The 24,605-nt window shown below is 44.4% G+C and overlaps 1 protein-coding gene across 1 annotated transcript; it reads left to right on the forward strand.

Moving 5' to 3' along the window:
* The first annotated feature begins 651 nt into the window (after positions 1-651).
* Positions 652-24,605, forward strand: LOC307099756 (uncharacterized protein). The gene is made up of 4 exons (XM_079771668.1): positions 652-934; positions 19,743-19,869; positions 20,057-20,117; positions 20,457-24,605. Exons 1-4 carry the CDS (start codon positions 932-934, stop codon positions 22,120-22,122), a joined length of 1,857 nt encoding a protein of 618 aa, XP_079627794.1. The 5' UTR covers positions 652-931; the 3' UTR covers positions 22,123-24,605.

Raw genomic sequence — 24,605 nt, forward strand, 5'->3', positions numbered from 1 at the left:
TAATTAAACCTTCGGGATATTAAATCCGTTGCCATGTTGAAGTTTTCTAGGGTCACATGGAGAAACTGACCTAAAATAAATTTCCTTTGGTGGCAAACACACACCTGAAAATGTAATGAACACATCTCACACCTTGTGGTTAGATTGAAGACGAGTCCTTGTGTCCAGCGGGGTTCCAATTTCCCACCAGCGCCAAGTGCTCTGGATTCTTTCTCTTAAGGACCAAAGGAGAGGCGGGGAGAAAGGGATAGGTGGAAGGTTCAAGGCTTGCAAGAACCAAAGACCCACATGGAGCCACACACTATTACAGACGGTCAGATTGTCTGTGTTTCTAAACAAGGGTCACCGTTCCCCGAGTGAAGTCCCAGCCTTCCGCCAAATCTTTGACCCCCTACGAGATATCAAACCATCTTGCGCCAGGGCGGTCTGGCTTAGCCTACTCTCCTGTCTGGACTTGCTCCATCTTGAAGAACTGAATCACCAATTCTCTGCGCACACCTCTGACCACGCCTTCCCACAAAGCTGTGGGAAAGACAAAGGAGTCAGCCCCAGGCCAGGAAAAAAGTTCTGTTCAAAAGCAAATGTTAGGGGGGGTAGGATGAGGGTGGGGGTGGGGGTAGGGGCGGGCGTAGATTCCGGGCCTCAGGCCGAAGCTAGGTCTGCAGCACCCCAGGTCCGCCCGGCGGTTGTCACTCAGGCACGCGGGGGCGCGGCCTTCTAAACCGACCAATCAGAGGCCTCCCTGGAAACGGATGGGTGGGGCTCCGGCCGGCTCCGGCGTGGAGGTCGTTTCTCCCTTGGCAACGCTCTCGCTCGCTCCTCGGCTGCCTCACACTGTCCCCGGTGGCTCGGCCACGCCGGGGTCGCGCTGTGGTCTGTGCCGGTCGTGAGAGTCGTAGGCCGGACTCAGGGAGACCCAGGAAGCCTAGAAATGGTGAGTGTGCGGGCCGGGTACGGAAGAGGAGATACGGTGCTAGTCGGAACCGCCGGAACCTGCCTGGCCGGCCGGCCGGCCTCCCTCCCCGGGATCAGGTCCGAGTCCGCCTACCTGAGTGCCCCGGCCCGCCGCTCGAACCCGTCTTATCTGGCTCGCAGCGTGGGGGCTGGACCGGCCGCCGGGACCCCCGGGCGTCCTGTCAGGTCTCCGCGGGACCAGTTGGGCCCGGCCTGGAACCTCTGTTGGCGGCTCTGCGCCCGCTGCCCGGCGTCTCCCCAGACGGTGCGCAGCGGGGAGGTCGTGCGGAGACCGTCCTAACTCCCACTCCGGAGTTGGTCTGGGGGAGGAGCTGTGGTGTGTGGCACCCTGAGCCTCTCATTTCTCCCCATCGGCACTTGTTTTTTTTTCCCGAGTTTTCCAAATGTTGGGGGAGCAGGGTGTCAAATCCACGTCCCGGTCCCCCAGCCAAGCTCTTCCTGGGGCTGGCAAAAAATAAAAATAAAAATAAAAATCCCTAAATGTCCAGGTCCCTCCCCTCGTTCCCAAATGCGCTTCCCCTCTGTGAGTCACTACGTCATTATCCGCTGTTTGTCATCGGCGGTGCATCAGAGACAGTCCCAGTATTTTACTTTTTTATCCGTTTTTCACATAGTCATGAAGATATGTGTTGTTGTTGTTGTTTTTGGTCTGAATATTTTACGTGAGAGGAGATCCGAGAATAACCACCAGGAAGACGTTGTATGAAATTCCCGTTCCTCTCCCCCAGGAGCTTGGCTGGGCACAGGCATCTTCTGGGAATCCTTTGGATGGAGGTTCTTTTGTTGTTGTTAATCCTCTGGTGCGGCTATCTTCTCCATTGATTTCTAGAGAGAGCGGAAGGGAGGGGGAAAGACGGAGCGAAACGTGCACCTGAGAGAGACACATGGATTGGCTGCCTCCCGCACCTGCCCCACCTGGGGCTGGGGATCGTGCAGGCGACCCTGCAGTCCGAGGGCCGAAGCTCTGTCCACGGAGCCAAACCGGTTAGAGCTGGAGGTTCTTTTTTGGAATCTTTTCTGGATGACCTGCTTTTCCCTGGGTTTGTCACCCTGATGAGGTTTATTGATTTATTTGTTTTCGTTTTTCAGTGGGGATAGAATGTATTTAGTCTAAACAGAGCAAGAAAGGCAGTGTAAAATAGTTCTAAAGAGGCAAGAGAGTGGTGACTTTCAGAAAAAAAAAATTCCAGTATTCCCAATTTGTAAAGAATTCTGATTTCACTATTTTCTTCCCTTCAGCCTGTGTCGTAAGTCCCGATGTCTCTTCTTTACTTTTGCATGTTTTCAAATGAAATTCCAGAGCTTAGACTTGCAGAGCAGACGTGTTCAAGTGTGATTATTTCAAAACAATCTGTTGCCATGGAAATCATAATCAACTGACAGCTTTTTTTTTCTGAATGGAATAGATACTTGGGCTTTTCTGGTTTAACTGATAAAAGTGAGTTACAGTTTTCTTTCCCCTTTCCACATTATCACTGGGTTTGAGTGATTTTGCTGTATTGTTCAAACATTGGTTTATGTAATTTAAATATCAGTGGCGGTACCTGGCGTCTCCAGTGGGGAGCAGAGACCTGTAGTCAGTAACACAATCTAAGGCCCCCTTAACCCTCACAAGGACTTATTAAAGGCCCAGTTGTTCTTCCTGGGGAGCCTCCCCTGCAAGTGTCCTACCTGCTCACACCCACCATGGACAGAGTGTTTACACTGAGAAGCTACAGCCCTGGAAAGCTGGGGGTGCAGGTGCACAAGGAGGGGGAGTGGGGATGAGGCTCTTTCTGAGGCTGTGGTTTCTTAAGTCTAGACATTTTTAGATCCTCTTTTAGTTTTGCAGCCACAGTATAAGTGCACTCAAGGTATAATTTTTGCACATAGAGAGTCTGTGAAGATCAGGTAGACAAAGGATTTATGATTTGGGGAGTTCATTTGGATCAAAACATTGAACAATATCAGGCTGAGAGTTGCCTGATGTGAATGGAAGCCTGGGGGAGGGGAGCTCTATGCTTATTTTAGTTTGGTGGTATTCTATGATTTTTCCCTCTCTGTCTTCTCTTTTTGTTGTTGTTGTTTTTAATCCTGACCTAAGAATATTTTTTCCTTTTTTTTTTTTTTTTTAAGAGAGTGGGTGGAAGGGAGAGAGAGAAACGTTGATGTGAGAGAGATGAATTGATTGGAGCCGAGACCCTTCGGTGCTTGGGCCTACACTCTAACCACTGGCAACACTGGCCAGGATGCATTTCTTCTTTGTGTTATGGGTCTCAGTTCTAGATTTTTGTTTTGTGATTAACATTATGTTTAGACAAAAAAGTTTCAGAGGTCAGTAGTCTTTTTTCTTCTGATTGTATCTTATCTCCACTTACCTATGCACATTTAGTTCTCTCTCTTCCCTTTTAAATGTTTTTGTTGTCACAACTTATCCCTTTTCATGCTGTCTATTCATTCCCAAATTGCATTAGCTATTGTTTTTTTTAAATATGTTTTTATTGATTTGAGAGAGAGGAGGAGAGAGGGAGAGAGATAGAAAGTCTCCCACTGGGGATAAAGCCCTTAAACCAGGCATTGCCCTGCCCAGGACTCAATTGTGACCTCATGGTTCATGGGTTGACACTTGCCCACTGAGCCACACTGGAGGGGCCTATTAGGTACTTGCTGTTCATCACTTTGAATATTTCTTGCCACTCCCTTCTGGCCTGCATAGTTTCTGTTGAGAAACCAGCTGACAGTCGTATGGGTACTCCCTTGTAGGTAACTAACTGTTTTTCTCTTGCTGCTTGTAAGATTCTCTCTTTGTCTTTTGCCCTTGGCATTTTAATTATGATGTGTCTTGGTGTGTTCCCCTTTGGATTCCTCTTGTTTGGAGTTCTGTGCGCTTCCTGGACTTGTAAGTCTATTTCTTTCACCAGGTAGGGAAAGTTTTCTGTCATTTCTTCTAATAGGTTTTCAATATTTTGCGCTCTCTCTTCTTCTGGCACCCCAAAAATTCGGATGTTGGTATGCTTAAAGTTGTCCCAGAGGCTCCTTACACTATATTGGATTCTTTTTTCTTTTTGTTTTTCTGGTTGGGTGTTTTTTGTTTCCTCATATTTCAGATCTTTGGTTTGATTCTTGGGGTACGTTGATCTACAGTTGAGTTTCTGTATATTCTTTATTTCAGACAGTGTATGCATAATTTCTGACTGGTCCTTTTCCATTTTTTTGGCATTCTCATTAAGGTCCTTGAAGGTCTCACTAAGCTCCTTGGAGGTCTCATCAAATTTCTTTTTAGAAGATTCTTGAGTAACCTTATAAATGTGGTTTTGAACTCTATGTCATCCAGTAGTTTGCTTTCCTCCATTTCTTTCATTCGTGACATGTTTCTTTGTCTCCGCATTTTGGCTGCTTCCCTGTGTTGATGGAGTGGCTTTGTGTGGTAGGTGACCTATAGGGGCCAGTACCTCAGCCTCCCCAATCACCTGAGGTGGACGCTCTTGGTACACCTCTTTGTGGGCTGAGTGCAAAGTCTTGGTGTAGTTAAGCCTGGATTGCTGTTGGTATCACTGGGAGGAATTGACCTCCAGGCCAATTGGCTGTGAGGACACGCTTATGGTGCAGGCCTTGTTTCAGTGGGGCTTTGGTGCTCACTGAGTCTGCCTCTTGAATGTGTCACTTATGGATGTAAGTAGTTGAAATCTGGTGTCTCACACCACTAGGTACACTGGCTTCTGGATCTCCAATGGAGTGCAGGTCAGCTACTGTCTGAGGCCACCCAGCAGGAGCTATAGCGAGAACTACAGTTTTCTCCTCTTTGCTTGGGGTTTGGAGGTTTTGGAGCTGTCTGACCAGAGCTGCAGTTTGCTAGGTTAAGCTGCGATAGGGCAGGCCATTCAGATGCAAAAGCCGCTGCTTGGAGCTTGGGTGGGTTTGTAGGTTGTGCGGGGCGGGGGGTCTCAGGGAGTCACTAGGCTAGGGCGTGGCAAACAGCGATGGCTGCCAGTCAGCTGTCTCTGTGTCTCAGACCGCGTCCCCGCGTCCCATGCCCCAGTGCAGTAAAAAATTATTCCTGCGTGCAGCTCTGCAAGCAAGCCACCCTCACTTTCTGACCCAATGGCAGACAGCCCAGCTTCTCCCGTAGGAATTTAGGTCCCCGTGTCTCCCCAGAAACTGGATTTCAGAGTAATCGGGAGCTTGTCTCCCTTCAGGTTGAAAAAAGCAACACCCGCCACCAGCCCGGATTGCGCGCCTCCGTACCTCAGCTTTTCAGCGCTTATGCACATCTCAATGCTCTTTTCTCTTTCCTTCTAATTGTAGAACTTCCACTCAGCCAGCTTTCCTGTGGTTCTGGGTGATAGACATTTTGTCTTTTAGTTGTAGTTTTGAAATTGTTGTGCGAGGCAGCAGTTCAGATGTTTACCTATGCCACCATCTTGGATCCTCTATTTTATTTGTTTATATTAACTTTTTAGCAAGTTGGTAAGTAGAGGTTTTTAAAATTTTTATTGAATTTATTGAAGTAACATTGGTTAATAAAATTATATGTTTCAAGTGTGCAGTTCTATAATATATTGCCTGTGTATTATATTTACCACTCAAAATCAAGTCTCCTTCCATCACCATTTATCCCACTTTACCTTCTACCTGCCCCTGCCTCTGCCCCACACTCTCCTTTCTCTTTGGTAATCACTATACAGTTGTCTGTGCCTCAGTTCTTTTTTTTTTTTTTTAATCCATTCACCTTTTGCACCCAGCCCCCCAATTCCCCGCCCTGCCCTTCTGACATCTGTCAGTTGTTCTCTGTATATGAGTCTGTTTTGTTTATTTTGTTGATTAGTTTCAACATATAAGTGGAATCATATGGCATTTGTCTTTCTCTGGCTGGTTTATTTCACTTAGCATAGCCAGTAGGTGGTGCTGTAGTGCAAGTTTTAATTTTCTCTTATCTGCACTACTTGTAACTCTGGGCTATGTGAAGTGGTGTTGCCTTAGCAGGGGAAAATACTCTGTATTGCCTGACCAGATGGGTGTCCTCTTTAGAGTCCAATTGCCTCAGTCTCAGAACACCACCCTCTGATGGAATGTGGCAGATGATGGGGTCTTGGCTTATGTGTTCCCAGCACCAATTTCCTGCAACCAGCTACACTGTACTGTGTTATGTCAGGACTCTGTCTACCATGATGGGTGGGGCAGTGGTGGGCAGGGCAAAGTGGGTTTTTGTGTCTTTGGCTCTGTTCTTTCCAGTGGGTTCAATCACAATGAGTTTCGGGACAACTTAGACTAGAATATTTCTGCCCCATTGAGATCTGCCAAGCGAGGGTTATAATGCTGGTGGCAGGAGAGGGGCTGGTGGTGGCGGGACTCAAAAATGTGAGGGTGGGCAAATTCCCATTTCTGTGGCTTTGTTTGGTGATGGGGGCTGGTCCACCACTGCCAACCTTTGTACCACTTCTCTGCCCCTGATCCTGGACTTAGCCTTCACTATGCTGGCATCCTCTGGGGCCTCAGCAAGCCCTGGACTGCATCTGTGGCTCTCCTCTCTATAATTCCCTGCTTGCTCCCATATGCCCATCTTCAAATGTCTGAACACATGGGTCTTTCAGATGTGTTTGTGTGTTGAGCAGGGACTCCTTTGTTGAGTTATAGCTGTCCAAGTTATAATTTCAAGGGTAGAGACCTGGAGGTCTTCTTATGTTACCATGATGCTGTTTTTGTTTCTGGACTCTATTCTGTTCCATTGATCTGTGTGGTTGTTGGGTTTGTTTGTTTGTTTGTTTGTTTGTTTGTTTTTTGCCAGTACCATGTTGTTTTTATTACTATAGCCTTATAATATAGTTTGATATCAGATAGTGAGATATCTCCAACTTTGTTTTTTCTTTTTGATGCAATGGTAAATGTAATGAGTTTTTTTTTTTCTTTCCATTTTTTTTTAAAGCTCTTGGCTTTTTAAAAAACATATTTGTATTGATTTCAGAGAGGAAGGGAGAGAGCTAGAGAGATAAAAACATCAATGATGAGAGAGAATCACTGATTGACTGCCTCCTGCACGTCCGCCACTGTGGGGGATCAAGTCCACAACCCGGGCTTGTGCCCTTGGCCGGAATCAAACCGGGGAACCTTTAGTCCACAGGCCAACGCTCTATCCACTGAGCCAAACTGGCTAGGGCATAATGACTTTTCTTAATTTCTCTTAGTTACCCGTTATGGCTTTAAATTTTCTTAATTTCTCTGAATTACACATAATGGTCTTAAGTTCTTCATAGGCTTTTTAAAAAAATATTTTTAAAAATTCATTTTTATTGATTTGAGAGAAGAAGGGAGAGGGAGAGAGAGATAGAAACATCAATGATGAGAATCACTGATTGGCTGCCTCCTGCATGCCCCACAATGGAGATGGAGCCCGCAATCTGGGCATGTGCCTTGACCGAGAATCAAACTGTGACCTCCTGGTTCATAGGTCGATGCTCAACCACTGAGCCACACTGCCAGGCTTTAATAATTTTTTTATTTTTATTTTTTATTGATTGAAAGTATTACGTATGTCCCCCTTTTTCCCCCCATTGACCCCCTTCAGCCAGCCTTCTCCCCCATCCCCACCCCAGGCCCTCATCATTGTCTGTATCCATGGGCCATGCATATATGCATACAACGTCCTTGGTTGGTTACCTCCCACCCACCCACCCTCCCCCACTTTCCCTCCAAGATTCATAGGCTTAATGCAAGAAGCTCTACACACTATATACCATTAGAGCTGTAGCTATGATTACCTACTGAGCTCTCTTGAAAATAGAGGCTCTTGTGAGTACTGAGCATGTGATTATCTGCCCAGCTGCCCACTATGCTTTTGCCCCTGGAAGCAGCACCCCATCAGGTCAACACACTTACCAACTCCTTCATGTGACAAGATGGAGCCAAACCTTGACCCTCTGGCTTAAGCTACCTGTAGGAAGTTAATCCCTTCTCTGTTAAGTCCATTGAAAGTTGCTGTGGTGTTGGATGAGGTCACCATTCCCCTCAACAGTTCCCTCGAGAATTCCTTGGGGCTGACTGAGTGTACAGCCCTGGGGAGTGCACAGACTTTAAACACAAAGTTGCACATTTCTACATGATAGTGCTCAGTGGAGAGTTGCTGCTCTTTACCTATTAATTGGGACATTCCTAATAAAGGATCAATCCCTATGTCACCAAGCGTCAGGCAGTCATCTTACTAGTGGCCAGAAATTGGCCCCATCTACATGTATTCATAGATAATTCGATGATTGTCTTTTAGAGTGCCCCCTTTGTGATAAAAGAACTGCAACCATCTTTTGACTCACAGATGCCCAAATTACTAGTATAAATCAGGGTAACAGTTATCTCTGTACTAGGTCCACAATACAAAGACTCAAAAGGACACTCCTTCACGTTGGAGTTCCAGAATATACAGTGCCCACTCTTTATTTTTTTTTAAATATATTTTTATTGATGTCAGAGAGGAAGGGAGAGGGAGAGAGAGACAGAAACATCCATGATACAGAAATATCATGTATCATGTATCATGTATCTGCCTCCTGCAAGCCTCTCACTGGAGACGTAGCCCGCAACCCAGGCATGTGCCCTTGACCGGAATCAAACCTGGGACCTTTCAGTTCGCAGGCTGACGCTCTATCCACTGAGCCAAACCAGCTAGGGCAGTGCCCCACTCTTTAACAGGGCTGTCAGTGGAATTTTCACTTCCCTTACTGGTCTAGATTCATATAGTACCATACTGGCTTATTGAAATAAGTTCAAATGAGTTGAATGAAAAATGCCCTATTTCAGTCATAGTATCAGGGTGAATTGTAATGAGTCTGTCTTCATTTTTTTTTCTACCACAGGTTTTTGTGGATTTGTGTTTTTCTTAGAGCAACTTGAGTATCCACACAGTTTGCATACTTTTTTTTTTTAATCTTTACCTGAAGATACTTTTTCCATTGATTTTTAGAGAATGACAGGAGTTGGGAGGAGAGAGAAACAACAATGTGAGAGAGACATATTGACTGGTTGCTACAGACTGGGGCCAGGGATTGAACCTGCAACCGAGATGCATGCCTTTGCCTGGGAATCCAATCAAAGACCCTTTGGTCTGCGGCCAACGCTCTAATCATTGAGCCAAACTGGCCAGGCAATTTTTTTTTACATCTTGTATGACTGTGGTACATTTGTAACAATTGCTCAACCAGTATTGATAAAATGCACTGTTTATAATGGCATTGATTTGTTTTATCAATATGTGGGTTTTGGCAGATGGTTTTTTTGTTTGTTTGTTTTTGTTTTTGCTTTTATTCTCAAGAGTGCTGGGCGGGGGCAGGCAGCCCCATGCGCTCCCCCAAAACCCCCGTGTCCCCTCCATACCGCTTGGCAGATGTTTAATGACATGTATCCTGTATTTCTGTATCATATCCTTTCACTTCCCAAAAAATTTCTTAAGCCCTACCTGTTGTTTCATCCCTCCCTCTGACCTCAAGTCCTTGACAACCAGAGATCTTTTTTTTTTTTTGCTTTCTTCTTTTTTTTAAAAAAATAAATCTTTTTTGTTCAGATTATTACAATTGTTTCTCCTTTTTTCCCCCCATATCTCCCCGCCACCCGGTTCCCACCCCCCCTCTGCCCTTACCTCCCTCCTGTTGTCCTTATCCATAGGTGTATGATTTTTGTCCAGTCTCTTCCCGTACCCCCCACACAGACACCCCTTTCCCCCTGAGAATTATCAATCCACTCCCATTCTATGCCTCTGATTCTATTATGTTCACCACTTTATTCTGTTCCTCAGATTTTTAATTCACTTGATTTTTAGGATCACTTGTTGATAGATATGTATTTGTTGTTCATAATTTTTATCTTTACTTTTTTCTTCTTTTTCCTCTTTTTAAAGAATACCTTTCAGCATTTCATATAATAGTGGTTTGGTGGTGATGAACTCCTTTAGCTTTTTCTTATCTGTGAAGCTCTTTATCTGCCCTTCAATTCTGAGTGATAACTTTGCTGGGTAGAGTAGTCTTGGTTGTAGGTTCTTGCTATTCATCACTTTGAATATTTCTTGCCATTCCCGTCTGGCCTGCATAGTTTCTGTTGAGAAATCAGCTGACAGTCGTATGGGTGCTCCCTTGTAGGTAACTAACTGTTTTTCTCTTGCTGCTTGTAAGATTCTCTCTCTGTCTTTTGCCCTTGGCATTTTAATTATGATGTGTCTTGGTGTGGTCCTCTTTGGATTCCTCTTGTTTGGGGTTCTGTGTGCTTCCTGAACTTGTAAGTCTATTTCTTTCACCAGGTAGGGGAAGTTTTCTGTCATTATTTCTTCAAATAGGTTTTCAATATTTTGCTCTCTCTCTTCTTCTGGCACCCCAAAAATTCGGATATTGGTACGCTTAAAGCCATCCCAGAGGCTCCTTACGCTATCCTCACACTTTTGGATTCTTCTTTCTTTCCGCCTCTCTGGTTGGGTGTTTTTTTCTTCCTCATATTCCAGATCTTTGGTTTGACTCTTTGGGTACGGTGGTCAACCGCCAGTTGAGTGTCTGTATATTCTTTATTTCAGACAGTGTATGCATAATTTCTGACTGGTCCTTTTCCATTTTTTTGGTATTCTCATTAAGGTCCTTGAAGGTCTCTTCAAGTTTCTCAGCGGTTTTTAGAAGATTCTTGAGTAACCTTATAAATGTGGTTCTGAACACTGTGTCGTCCATTAGTTTGCTTTCCTCCATCTCTCCTACTCGTGACATACTTCAGAGTCTCCGCATTTTGGCTGCTTCCCTGTGTTGATGGAGTAGCTTTGTGTGGTCAGTGACCTATAGGGGCCGGTCGCTCAGCTTCCCCAATCACTCTAGGTGGTCGCTCTTGGTACACCCCTTTGTGGGCTGAGTGGAAAGTCTTGGTGTACTTAAAAGCCTTGATTGCTGTTGGTACACTGGGAGGAATTGACCTCTGGTCCAATTGGCTGTGAGGACCTGCTGTGTCTATAACGGCAGAATTGCTGTGCTGGAGACACAGTAGGGCTTTGGTGCTCACTGAGTCTGCCTCTTGAATGTGTCCCTTATGAGAGTGGTTGAAATCTGGTGTCGTCCATACCGACCACTAGATACCTAGTATCTGGATCTCCAATGGGGTGCAGGTCTGAGGCCTCCCAGCAAGAGCTACAGTTTTCTCCTCTTTGCTTGGGCGATTTTGGAGCAGTCTGACTGGAGCTGCAGTTAATTTGGTTGAGCTGCCACAGAACAGGCCATTTATATGTAAAAGCTGCTGTGTGGAGCCTGGGCGGGTTTGTAGAATGTGCGGGGCGGGGTCCCAGGGCGGGGCGGGGTCTCAGGGCATCACTAGGCTAGGGCGTGGCCAACGGCCATGGCTGCCTTCAGCCGTCTCTGCCTTTCTGCGTTTCCAAGTCCCCGTGTCCCGCGCTCCAGCGCAGCAAACCCTGATTGCTGGGCGCACCTCTGCGGAAAAGTCACTCTCACTCTCCGACCGATGGCCGAGAGTCCAGCTTCTCCCCGTAGGCGTCTGGGTCCCCCGCGTGTCCCCAGAAACCGGAGTTCAGAGTGATCGGTTTGAAGAAAAGCCGCGCACCCAGTCGCCCGCCGCCAGCCCGCTTCGCGCGCGCCTCCGTACCTCAGCTCTCCAGCGTTTGCGCTCCCTTCTCTTCTTAGTTGTAAATCTTCCACTCAGCCAGCTTTCCCATGGTTCTGGGTGGTAGACGTTTTGTTTTTTAGTTGTATTTTTGAAATTGTTGTGCAAGGTGACAGTTTAGTTGTTTAACTTTGCCGCCATCTTGGTTCCTCTCCTCAACCAGAGATCTTTATATTGCCTGGTTGTCAAGTTTTATCTTTTCCAGAATGCCCTATATTTAGAATCATACTGCATAGCCTTGTCAGATTGCTTTCCATCTCTTAGCAATAATAGATATTCACATACAGTACTAATTATCTTAGTACTTTTAAGGTTCCTTCCTGTGTTTTCATGGCTTAATACCTCATTTCTTATCACTGAACGGTATTTCATTGCATGGATTTACCACTGGATGTTTGTGTTTTGAAGGACATCTCACAACTCTAATTCTTGCTAATTATGAATAAAGGGCCTACAAACATTGACATGTAGGTTTTTGTGTAAATAAGGTTTCAACAATTAGGTCAATACCAAGGTATGTGATTGCTGGGTTTTACTATATGTAGTAATTAAAGCTGGGACAGTGAAACAGGGAAGGGCTTCGCATAGAAGAATCAATAGGAGAGAGCCTAGGCAGGGCTGCTTTGGCTCCTTAAGAAGTCAGAGAAAGGAGACCTTGGAGACAGGTTCAGGGGGTTAGCCCAGGACGAGCTGCTGCTGCCCGTTGTTCCCCTAATTGTAAATCTCATGGGGTCCCTTAGAGTTTAGGAGATGCATGCCTGTGGAGAAGAGAGGGAAGGCAGGAGAGCTCCATATTTAGTTTTGACAGAAAGTTCCTGTCCCCCACAACCTAGGTATGTGCTCTGACTGGGAATCAAACCCGGAACCTTTTGGTGTTCGGGAATATGCTCCAAACCAACTGACCCACCCACTAGAGCAGGAGTTTTTTATTTTAATAAAGAGAAACTTTTTAAAAGATATCTAAAAATGTATCACAAACACAAGGTCACCTAGATTTTCTTATATGTTAAATTCTAGGAATTATTTTTACTTTTGCACTTTACATTTAGATGTATTATCTATTTTGAGTTAATTGTTGTGCAAAGTTTAAGTTCTGTATGTACATTCATTTTTCATGTATGTGTGTATTGTATGTGGATATCAATTATGGTTTATTTAAAAGACTTTCTTTTTACTTATAATCTGTACTCATTTGTCAAAGATCAGTTTATTATGTGTCTATAGGGAACCAGTTGACTTGTATATTCTTCAACCTGGCTATTCCAGGCATTATCTCTGTTACTGTGTTTTTTCCCCAGACGTTTTACGTGGACACTCATGTCAAATGGAAGAAAGGCATTTTTGATTCTTGCTCCCCAATCTGTGTACCTTGTATATTCTTTTATTTAAAAAAATATTTTTATTGATTCTAGAAAGGAAAGGAGAAGGAGCGAGAGATAGAAACATCAATGATTAGAGAGAATCTTCGATTGGCTGCCTCCTGCACTCCCCCTACTAGGGATCAAGCCCGCAACACAGGCATGTGCCCTGACCAGAAATTGAACCATGACCTCCTGGTTCATAGGTCGATGCTCAATCACTGAGCCACTCTGGCCAGGTATATTCTTTTATTACATGGCTAGGGTTTCCAGTACAAGGTTGAGTGGGATGGTGAGAGGAAACCTTTCTCTTCTCATCTTACTAGAAAAGCATCTAGTTTTTCATTATATTAAACTAGAGGCCCGGTGCACGGGGCGGGGTGGGGGGTGTGTGTCCCTCAGCCCAGTCTGCACCCTCTCCAATCTGGGATCCCTCTCACAATCCAGGACTGCTGGCTCCCAACCGCTCACCTGCTTGCCTGCCTGCCTGATTGCCACTAACCACTTCTGCCTGCCAGCCTGATCACCCCCTAACCACTCCCCTTGCCAGCCTGATCGATGCCTAACTGCTCCCCTGCTGGCCCTCCCCTGCCGTCCTGGTTGCCCCTAACTGCCCTCTCCTGCAGGCCTGGTCACTCCTAACTGCCCTCTCCTGCCAGCCTGATCACCCCCAACTGCTCTCCCCTACTGGCCTGGTTCCCCCGAACTGACCTCCCCTGCAGGCCTGGTCCCTCCCAACTGCCCTCCCCTGCCGGTCATCTTGTGGTGGCCATCTTGTGTGTTGCAGCGATGGTCAATTTGCATAATGTGAGCAGCCTGGCGGAATGCTTGCTTCGTCGCCGCGGCAACGAGGCAAGCATTCCACCCCGGCTGCAGAGGGCCCTTGGGCAGTGGGCACAGAGCAGCTGGAGTGGAACGCTTGCCTCGTCGCCCCGGCGATGAGGCAAGCATTCCAGCCTGGCCACGGAGGGCTTCTGGGCAGGCTGGGTGCGGAGTGGCGGGAGTGGGGGAATGCTTGTGTCGTCACCCCGGCAATGAGGCAAGCACTCTGGCCTGGCTGCAGAGGGCCAAGGCAAGCGTTCTGGCCCAGCTGCAGAGAGTCTCTAAGCAGCCCAGGCCCAGAGCAGCTGGGCGTAATGTTTGCTTCGTCATCGCCACCGCGGAGACTCTGACAGCAGGGAGGAGGAAGTCCCATCCCCACAGAATCAGCCAGAATCAGTCGTTGGTCAGACAGCTCTCATCAGCCTGACAGCCAGGACTCTCATTCACCTGCATCTCAGATGTGACAGCAGCAAGATGGGACTATGTCTAAAGAGCAACTATTGATACAACGTAGCTCTGCAGCCGAAAGAAGCCGGAGTTATGGACAGAAAATGTCTGAAGGCCAATGTGTGTCTGATGTTGAGAGAAGGTGGCGCCTGCGACAGAATGTATCTGAGAAGCTACTATTGGCAAAACGTAGCTCTGAAGCTGAATAAAGCCGGTGTCATCGACAGAAAATGTCTAAAGACCAACGTGCCTTTCAAGTTGAAAGAAGGCGGTGGTGACGACAGAATATGTCTAAAGAACAGTCATCAACAAGTACTACTAATACTGGTAGGAACTGCCTTCTCAGCAAAAATGGAGTACATGCGGATGCAATTCTCGAACATAGTTGTGGTGGAATGACTGTTAGATGTCAATTTTGCATATCACTAAATTTCTCCAATGGGAAATTTACTCGATGTTGTAGCAAAGGTAAAGTCTGTCCAAATGATATACATTTTCCAGACTACTCAGCATATTTAAAAAGATTAATGACAAACGAAGATCCTGACAGTAAAAATTTCATGGAAAATATTTGTTTCATAAAGAGTTCTTTTGCTTTTGCTTCCATGGGTACAAATATTACATCACCATCAGGATATGGGCCATACTGTTTTAGAATACACAGACAAGTTTATCACCATACTGGAACTTTACATCCCTCAGATGGTGTTTCTCGGAAACAGGGGAGGGCAGTTGGGAGGGACCAGGCATGCATGGGGAGGGCAGTTGGGGGGAACTGGGCCTGCAGGGGAGGGCAGTTGGGGGCTACTGGGCCGGCAGGGGAGGGCAGTTGGGGGTGATCAGGCTGGCAGGGGAGGGCAGTTGGGGGCCATCAGGCCAGCAGGGGAGGGCAGTTGGGGGCGATTGGGCCGGCAGGGAAGCAGTTAGGCATCGATCAGGCTGGCAAGGGGAGTGGTTAGGGGGTGATCAGGCTGGCAGGCAGAAGCGGTTAGGGGCATTCAGGCAGGCAGGCAGGTGAGCGGTTGGGAGCCAGCAGTCCTGGATTGTGAAAGGGATATCTGACTGCCCTCGCGGGATCCTAGATTGGAGAGGGTACAGGCTGGGCTGAGCCCCGTACTGGACCTCTAGTGTTAACAATAGATATTATGATGTTTTCCTAAGAGAGAATTCCCTCTATTACTAGATTATTGTCATAAACAGATGTTGTATGGAATAAATACCTTTTCTTGTTCATTTGCCCTTCCTTTCACTTCTAATAGTAATTTCTATCTTCCCTCTTTTCAATTATCTTGACTAGATGTTTATAAATTTTTTAAATAAATCTTTATTGTTCAGATTATTACAATTGTTCCTCTTCCCCCCCCCCCCCATAGCTCCCCTCCACCTGGTTCCCACCCCACTCTCTGCCCTTACCTCCCCCCACCCCCACTGTCTTCATCCATAGATGTACAATTTTGTCCAGTCTCTTCCCACACCACCACACCCTTTCCCCCCGAAAATTGTCAGTCCACTCCCTTTCTGTGCCCCTGATTCTATTATATTCACCAGTTTATTCTGTTTATCAGATTTTTTATTCACTTTGATTTTTAGGTTCACTTGTTGATAGATATGTATTTGTTGTTCATAATTTTTATCTTTACCTTTTTCTTTTTCTTCTTCTTCCTCTTCTTAAAGAGTACCTTTCAGCATTTCATATAATACTGGTTTGGTGGTGATGAACTCCTTTAGCTTTTTCTTATCTGTGAAGCTCTTTATCTGACCTTCAATTCTGAATGATAACTTTGCTGGGTAGAGTAATCTTTAGGTTCTTGCTATTCATCACTTTGAATATTTCTTACCACTCCCATCTGGCCTGCATAGTTTCTGTTGAGAAATCAGCTGACAATTTTTTAAAATATATTTTATTGATTTTTTTTTTTACAGAGAGGAAGGGAGAGGGATAGAGAGTTAGAAACATCGATGAGAGAGAAATATCCATCAGCCGCCTCCTGCATGCCCCCCCCCACTGGGGATGTGCCCGCAACCAAGGTACATGCCCTTGACCGGAATCGAACCCAGGACCTTTCAGTCCGCAGGCCGACGCTCTATCCACTGAGCCAAACCGGTTTCGGCTCAGCTGACAATCTTATGGGTGCTCCCTTGTAGGTAATTAACTGTTTTTCTCTTGTTGCTTTTAATATTCTCTCTTTGTCTTTTGCCCTTGGCATTTTAATTATGATGTGTCTTGGTGTGGTCCTCTTTGGATTCCTCTTGTTTGGGGTTCTGTGCGCTTCCTGGACTTGTAAGTCTATTTCTTTCACCAGGTGGGGGAAGTTTTCTGTCACTATTTCTTCAAATAGGTTTTCAGTATCTTGCTCTCTCTCTTCTTCTGGCACCCCCATAATTTTGATGTTGGTACGCTTGAAGTTGTCCCAGAGGCTCCTTCCACTATCTTCCGGTTGGGTGTTTTTTGCTTCTTTGTATTTCAAATCTTTGACTTGATTCTTGCGATCCTCTAGTCTGCTGTTGGATCTCTGTATATTATTTTTTTATTTCAGTCAATGTATGCTTAATTTCTAGTTGGTCCTTTTTCATATCCTCGAGGGTCTTGCTAAATTTATCGGCCTTTTCTAGAAAATTCTTGAAAAACCTTATAACCGTGGTTTTGAACTCTATATTCAGTTATTTGCTTTCCTCCATTTCTTTTATTTGTGACCTGTTTCTTTGTCTCCACATTTTGGCTGCTTCCCTGAGTTGATAGAGTGGCTTTGTGTGCTAGGTGTCCTATAGGGTCCAGTGGCTCAGCCTCCCCAGTTACCTGAGGTGGACACTCTTGGTGCACTCCTTTGTGGGCTGTGTGCACAGTCTTGTTGTAGTTAAGCCTTGATTGTTGTTGGTATCACTGGGAGGAATTGACCTCCAGGCCAATTAGCTGTGAGGATCAGCTGTGTCTATGATGGGAGAACTTCTGTGCTAGAGACACCCTCATGGGGCAAGACTTGCTTCAGTGGGGCTTTGGTGTTCACTGAGTCTGACCCCTGGGTACACTGGCTCTTGGATCTCCAAGGAGGTGCTAATTTAGCCTCTGCCTGAGGCCACCCAGCAGGAGCTACGGAGAGATCTGCAGATTCCTTTTCTTTGTTTGGGTTTTGGAGGTGCCCAGATGAGGCCCAGCTGTGAAGCAATGCAAGCTGCTGTGGGGCCTTGGGCCTTCTTTTAGATGTTCTGGGTCTCACTGACTCAGCTGCAGTTTGTTAGGTAAGTTAAGAATTCAAAAGAACAAGGCCATTCATATGCAAAAGCCTCTGTGCTCAGCTTGAAGATCGAACCTGCAACCTTGGCGTGTCAGGACGACACTAACAAACTGAGCTACCCAGCCAGGGCAGTTCACTGAGCTTCTTAATTGTACAATTTGCTGACTATGATTAATTTTAGTAGGAAAATCTCAGTGATTACTACTTAACTATTTTTTCTGTTTGTCTTTTCATTCAGGTATCCCCATTATGTGCATTTCAATCTTCTGTAATTGCTCCAACAGTTCATGGATATTGTGTTTTATGATGTTTGTTCTTTTTTGTCTTTGCATTACAGGCCTTGACCAAAGAATATTGGGGGTATATTTTAAAACGCTGTTTTATTTTCTCTTTTGCAATGTTGAAGAGAGTGGTTTGATTTTGACTCAATCCTCTGATAGATCTAAGAAAAGTTGTTCATTACAAGTTTTTGTTTTGTTTTGCTTTTTCTACGAGGTCAGTAATGATGGCTTCTAAGTTCCTTAAATGTCCAACAGAAACTGGAATTCTCTGACTCCAGTTGATGATTGACAGATGACAGCTTTCCAGTCTCATCCCTCCTCATGTCCCTTTGACTCACATCTACACTAAGTGATAAGAGTTCCTTGGTGCTCCTTTCTCTAAAGGTGACAGGAGATTTTGTCCTGTAAGGTCCTGCTCTCGTGTGTGAACTATAACCCATCCACTAACCTTAATTTTACAAACGGTACAGGCATCTCTTTTTGCTTTCTTACACCATCTCATGACTAATAGAGAAGCCTGCCTTGCTTTTTCCATATGCCTCAATTATGGGAGTAATAAACTCTTTTTACATTCTTTGCAATATGTGGTGTCATCAGCTATGGGATTTGAGATGTGCTCAGGGTTTGAGACATCATGTTGCCTTACTCCACGTGGGAGCTTGGGAATTAAAGAACTTGGGAGTGTACCCTCTAGGGTGGCTGGTCAGGAAACACTTTCTTCTGCAATTTAAAAATGGAGATTATATGACCCAGCAAGTGTGGCTCAGTGGTTTAGCATCAGCCCATAAGCCAGGAGGTCACAGTTCAATTCCCGGTCATGGCTCATGACTGGGTTGCAGGCTGGATCCCCAGTAGGGGCTGTGCAGGAGGCAGCCGATCAATGTTCCTCTCACACACATCTCTCTCTCTCTCTCTCTCTCTCTCTCTCTCTCTCTCTCTCTCTCTCTCTCTTTCTCTAATCAATAAAAACATATATATATATATATATATATATATTTTTTTTTTTTAAATGGAGAATATATGTTCTTTTGAAGGAAAGCACTGCTGAATCGTTCGATGTATGTTATGCTCATGGGCAAATTTGCAATCAAACCTTTGTGTATTTCACTGAATGCAGTTGCATTTGGCATTGGCAACTCTCAGTGTGTTCCTCAGGGTCAAGAAGGTTCAGGACAGTGTTCTGTTTTTGCCGTAAAGAGCTCTTCTGGCACATTTGTTACTGTATGTACCCATGTCTGCCAAAAATTGTCTCCATGCAGCCCTGAGGCACATGAGTATAGGGAATTTGTGGTCTGAGTTAGGTCCTTTACCTAGTGTCTGAACTCTGACTTCCAATTAACTTTATAGCCCATCAAATTGGATGGAGAGAGAAAGGCAGAGGCAAAAGCAGTACTTTTTCACAAAAATATTTCGATTTTGTGAGCTGTGCCTGACTACTTCTAAAGGCCCGGGATACTTTAGGGATGATAATGGCCAGCTGTACCTTATTAAAAGTTAGATTTCCACTGGTCTCTTAGACTTCTCATGTTTGGTGATGAGAAAAGGATTCCTGTTTTTTTTCCCCCCCATTAAAATTGTATGCAGATCTGATCTTCTGCCTCTTAGAGTGATTGTAATAATAAAGGAGATGAAGAGTTTTTCTCACAAGGTATTGATGGTCTTAAAATGATAATTTTGTTTTATTTGTATAGAATTTCTGTCAACATGCTCATAACCCTGCCATGAGAGAGAAATAAGATGTAATGCAATCACAGTAAAAATGTGTAAATAATTTCCATGTGTTCATCATGCTGTTAAATTTATAAGGAAGTATATTCATGTTAACCAATGTCATCCCAATAAATTTAATAAAATTTTATAAGGAAGTGGGTATGGACAGAGAGTAAGTTTCTGATGATCAAATCATGGCATAAGTGTTTGGAAATGATAAAATCATACATAAGCTTCCTATAAATGGAATATAAATGTCATGTGCAGTCAGTCTCATGCATCCTACTGTAAACATACTTGGGATGTTTTAGGATCCTGTGGCCATAGAAGATGTGGCTGTGAACTTCACACTGGAGGAGTGGGCTTTACTGGATACTCCACAGAAGAAACTGTATAGAGATGTGATGAAGGAAACCTTCAGGAACCTGGACTCAATAGGTAAGGATGAGGACATTCATTAGAAAAAATACTTTTTCACCATCTTTTTCCCAAGGTGTAGATTATAGAAAGGAGGACATTGGTTAAGAAACTAGGCATAGTCACAGCTAATAATGAAATTAGAATCTAGCAATTTTTTATAACTTATTAATATTTTAGAATCATTTTTTCTGGGTTTACATTTTAGGCCAAAACTGGGAAGATCATTACATTGAAGATCTGTACAAAAGCCAGGGGAGAAAACTAAGGTGAGTCACACTCACAATAGAAAGTAGTGTCTTGTGTGAGAATCCTGGTGTTATGAATTTTTAAAAGACGGAAACAAAATAAACAATTCATACTTCAAATTTAGTTATTCTTAATTTTTTTAACCAGAAATACTTTCTTTATGTGTGAAATAAATATTCAGTGTTTGCAAAATAGTTTACTTGGAAACTGTATTAATAAGTCCCAGAACATTCACTATATCCAACTTCAGAGAATTTGGACAAGGCAGGAAATTTACACATTTCATATAAATCCTAATAAATAGTTTGAAAAATACCATTTCAAAAAATCATTAGTAATGTGCTTCTCATTTTTTACAGAAGTCAAATGGTAGAAAGACAGTCTGAAAGTAAAGAGAGCAGTCAACATGGAGAAAATTTCAACCTTACCCCAAATCTCAGTCTGAACAAGAAAACTACTGGAGTGAAGCCACCTAAATGCAGTATATGTGGAAAAGTCTTCATGCATTATTTTTCCCTTAATATGCATATCCGAGGTCACACTGGACACAAACCATATGAGTATCTGAAATATAGAGAGAGGCCATATAAATGTAAGGTGTGTGGGAAAGCTTATATTTCTTCAAGTTTATTTCAAATACATCAAAGGAAGCATACTGAAGAGAAAACTTATACTTGTAAGGAATGTGGGAAAGCCTTCCGTTTCCTCACATCCTTTCAAATACATGAAAGGGTTCACACAGGAGAAAAACAATACGAATGTGAGGAATGTGGAAAACCCTTCATGTGGCTCACAAGCTTTCGAAGACACATGGCCATGCACACCGGATATGGACCTTATAAATGTAAACAATGTGGAATGGTCTTTAGATATCATCAGGCTTTTCAGACACATGAAAGGACTCACACAGGAGATAAAGCCTATGAATGTAAGCAATGTGATAAAGCTTTCAATTCTCAACGAGGTTTCCAAATACATCAAAGCTATCACAAAGGAAAGCACCCCTATGTATGTAAACAATGTGGAAAAGTCTTTAGATATCATCATACTCTTCAAGCACATGAAAAGATTCACACAGGAGAGAAACTCTATAAATGTAAGCAGTGTGGTAAAGTTTTCAATTCTCATCGAGGTTTCCAAGTACATGAAAGATATCACAAAGGAGAGAAGCCCTATGAATGTAAGAAATGTGGTAAAGCTTTCAGTTCTCACCAAGGTTTTGAAATACATGTAAGGAATCACAAGGGGGAGAAACCCTATGAGTGTAAGGAATGTGGTAAAAGTTTTAGCTGTTATCGAGGTTTCCAATTACATGAAAGAAATCACAATGGAGAGAAACCCTATAAATGTGAATGTGGTAAAGCTTTTGTTTATTACTATGCCTTACAATTACACAAATCAACGCATACTGCAGAGAAATCCTATGAATGCAAGGAATGCGGGAAAGTCCTCAGTAATCACAAATGCTTAAAGAGACACGAGAAACTGCACACAGGAGAGAAATCCTATAAATGTAAGCAATGTGGGAAAGCCTTCATGCATCTGTCAGGATTTCGGACACACATGAAAATGCATGCTGGAAATAGACCTTATCAGTGTAAGGAATGTGGGAAGGCTTTCATTTACCCATCAGGTGTTAGAGCACACATGATGCAAGTACATGTTGGAAATAGACCTTATCAATGTAAGGAATGCGGGCTAGCATTTTATTTTCCCAGTACATTACGCAGGCATGAAATGACTCACACTGGAGAGAAACCCTGTGAGTGTAAACAATGTGGTAAAACCTTCAGAGATCACAGTTATTTAAAAATACACGAAAGAAGTCATACTGGAGAGAAACCCTATCAATGTAAGCATTGTGGTAAAGCTTTTATTTCTCAGCTAGGTTTCCAAGTACATGAAAGAAGTCACACTGGAGAGAAACCGTATGAATGTGAAGAATGTGGGAAATCCTTCGGTTATCCCAGTTCCTTCCGAAGACATAAAAAGACTCACAGTAAAATTGCTGTTGAATGTAAATAGCATAGGAAAGACTTCATTTGATCCACATCCTTACATGTGGGGTGGGGATAGATATAAATATGAGTAACATGAAAAAGCTCAATGGAAATTAATTAATGTGTAATGTTCTAGAAAACTTCAACATGAAACAGTTATTATAAACTAGAGGCCTGGTGCACAGATTTGTGCACTGGTGGGGTCCCTTGGCTTGGCCTGTGGGGATTAGGCCAAAACCAGCTCTCCGACATCCCTTGAGGGGTCCCAGATAGTGAGAGGGCGGTTCTCAGGTGACACACTCCTGAACCAGACTCCCTTCTCTCTGATTCCAGATGCGTCATCTGAAAACTTTAGCTGCCAAGTCACTGCAACTCAGCAGCTCCTGTGTTGAATGTCTGCCCCCTGTTGGTCAGTGCTCATCATAGCTGCTGGTCTAAAGGTCAGACAGTTGCTTAGGCTTTTATATATATAGATATAAGTATATTGTGTTTATCAAGCCTCCTTAAAGTGCATTGTTGGACTATGGATTTCTACTAATTATTTTCCGAGCTGAATATTCAGATAACTCTGTGGCATATCATTCAACAATCCTATCTAATAAAGAGGATATATGCTAATAGACCATCACACCCTCACAAAGATGGTGGCGCCCAAAGCCAATGAGAGAATATGCTAATTACTGCCACACCCTCAAAGATGGCGGCGGCCACAGCCACAAGATGGCAGCACCCAGTCCCCTCATCCCCGCCAGGATGGGAGGTGCGCAGCATGGCCGGGCCCACCCCCAAGCGGGTTGTACTGCTCTGGGCACCTGCCTCCAGAGTCCCCCAGTCCCCTCAGCCTCCCAGCATCCCGAGGCACAGCCAAGCCTCAGATGTCGGCTGCCCAGCCAATGCCCAAGGCATAGGCAAGCCTCGTACGGTGGCTGCCCAGCCACGCAGGGCCACCTGAGGCTCAGGTGACCAGGGCTGGCTGAGGCTTGCGCTGCCAGCAGTGGCAGCAGCAGGGGTGTGATGGGGGCATCGCCTTCCCCTGATCACCAGGGTGCCTCTAGCCCCTGAGGGCTTCTGGACTGAGAGGGGGCAGGCTGGGCTGAGGGACTCCCCCTCCAGTGTATGAATTTTCATGCACCAGGCCTCTAGTAATATATGAGTTTATAGGTAGTGTTTTTTCCCCCCTTTAAATCAGTTAATATTTCCATTTTGAAACCTGTTGGATTCATAGATGAAGTGTATTCTTTAAGTATATTTTCTTTATTAATTTCAGAGAGGGAGAGAGAGATAGGGACATCAATGATGAGAATCATTGATTAGCTGCCTCACACCCTACACTGGGGATTGAGCCCACAACCCGGCCATCTGCCCTTGACCAGAATCAAACCCAGGACCCTTCAGTCCACAGGCCAACATGCTATCCACTGAGCCAAATTGGCTAGGGCTGAAGTGTATTTTTAATATGCAGTTGGGTTAATTTTTTCATAATGTTATTTGTTGTGTGTTAAGGGAATATTGAAAAATGAAAGTTTGGTTTTTGTTGGGATTTTCCTACTGGTTTTTTGACGATTCCTGGATATCCTTAGTCTATTATATATATTCTACATTTCTTAATGAGAAAGCTCCTTTTGTGGTATAGGGAGTATCGGAGTCTTTTTTCATGTCCCGCATTAATAAACCATTGGAATGCATTTTGTGTTAATTATATGATAGTTTCATGTGAATTATTGTTTTTGTGTGGATTTCTCCTTGGCAACACCAGGGTGTTGTGAGCTAAAAGGATGTCAGAGTCAGTGGCAGAACATATATGATGAGCTGATTCCCCTTAGTCACAGCTGTCACAGTTATCAGACCTGCTTTCTTAGTTATTCCCACAATACTTAAAAATTGATTTACTTTAAGAAAACAAATGACTTTAGAATTTGTTGAAACAAGTCACTCCATTAGTGTCTTTCTCCCCACACCTCTTTACTATAGTGGCATCCAAGAGTCTCCAAATCCATGGTGGACATCATTTCCCCAGGGCATTCTCATTCAAGAGACTATTTTCCTCAGCCCATGCTGTATACAGTTAGAGCAGCCATTGCTGGCAACTGACAAAATCCTTTTGTAATGGAGGCTCTCCCAGGCCTTGAGTTGATCTTGCTCTGCAGTCTGCTTCTCATTTTGCCTTAGGTCATGAATGTGGGACCCTTGGGCTTTAGCTATAGTTCTCATTGAAGAGATACTAGTACTTAGAGCATAGAGCTGAAAATGGTGCCCCTGGTATATCCCACCTATAAGAGGAAGTGTGTTTCCTTAACATGAATGCATTCTGTTTTGAAGAAGGTAACTTTTCTAGACATACTGGCCACTTTGGGAATCTCTTGGGAGCACACGAGATCCATGTGCTTTATAGACAGTGTGCCTCCACCGCACCTGGAGGGGTCCCCTGCAGAGATGCTGCATTTTGTCCTTAGATTGAACAGGCCATCCCTGATTAAAGACGGGACACAAGCAGTAGATCTGTTAAAC

Source organism: Cnephaeus nilssonii (assembly GCF_951640355.1).
Source record: "Cnephaeus nilssonii genome assembly, chromosome: 5".
NCBI lineage: Eukaryota > Metazoa > Chordata > Mammalia > Chiroptera > Vespertilionidae > Cnephaeus > Cnephaeus nilssonii.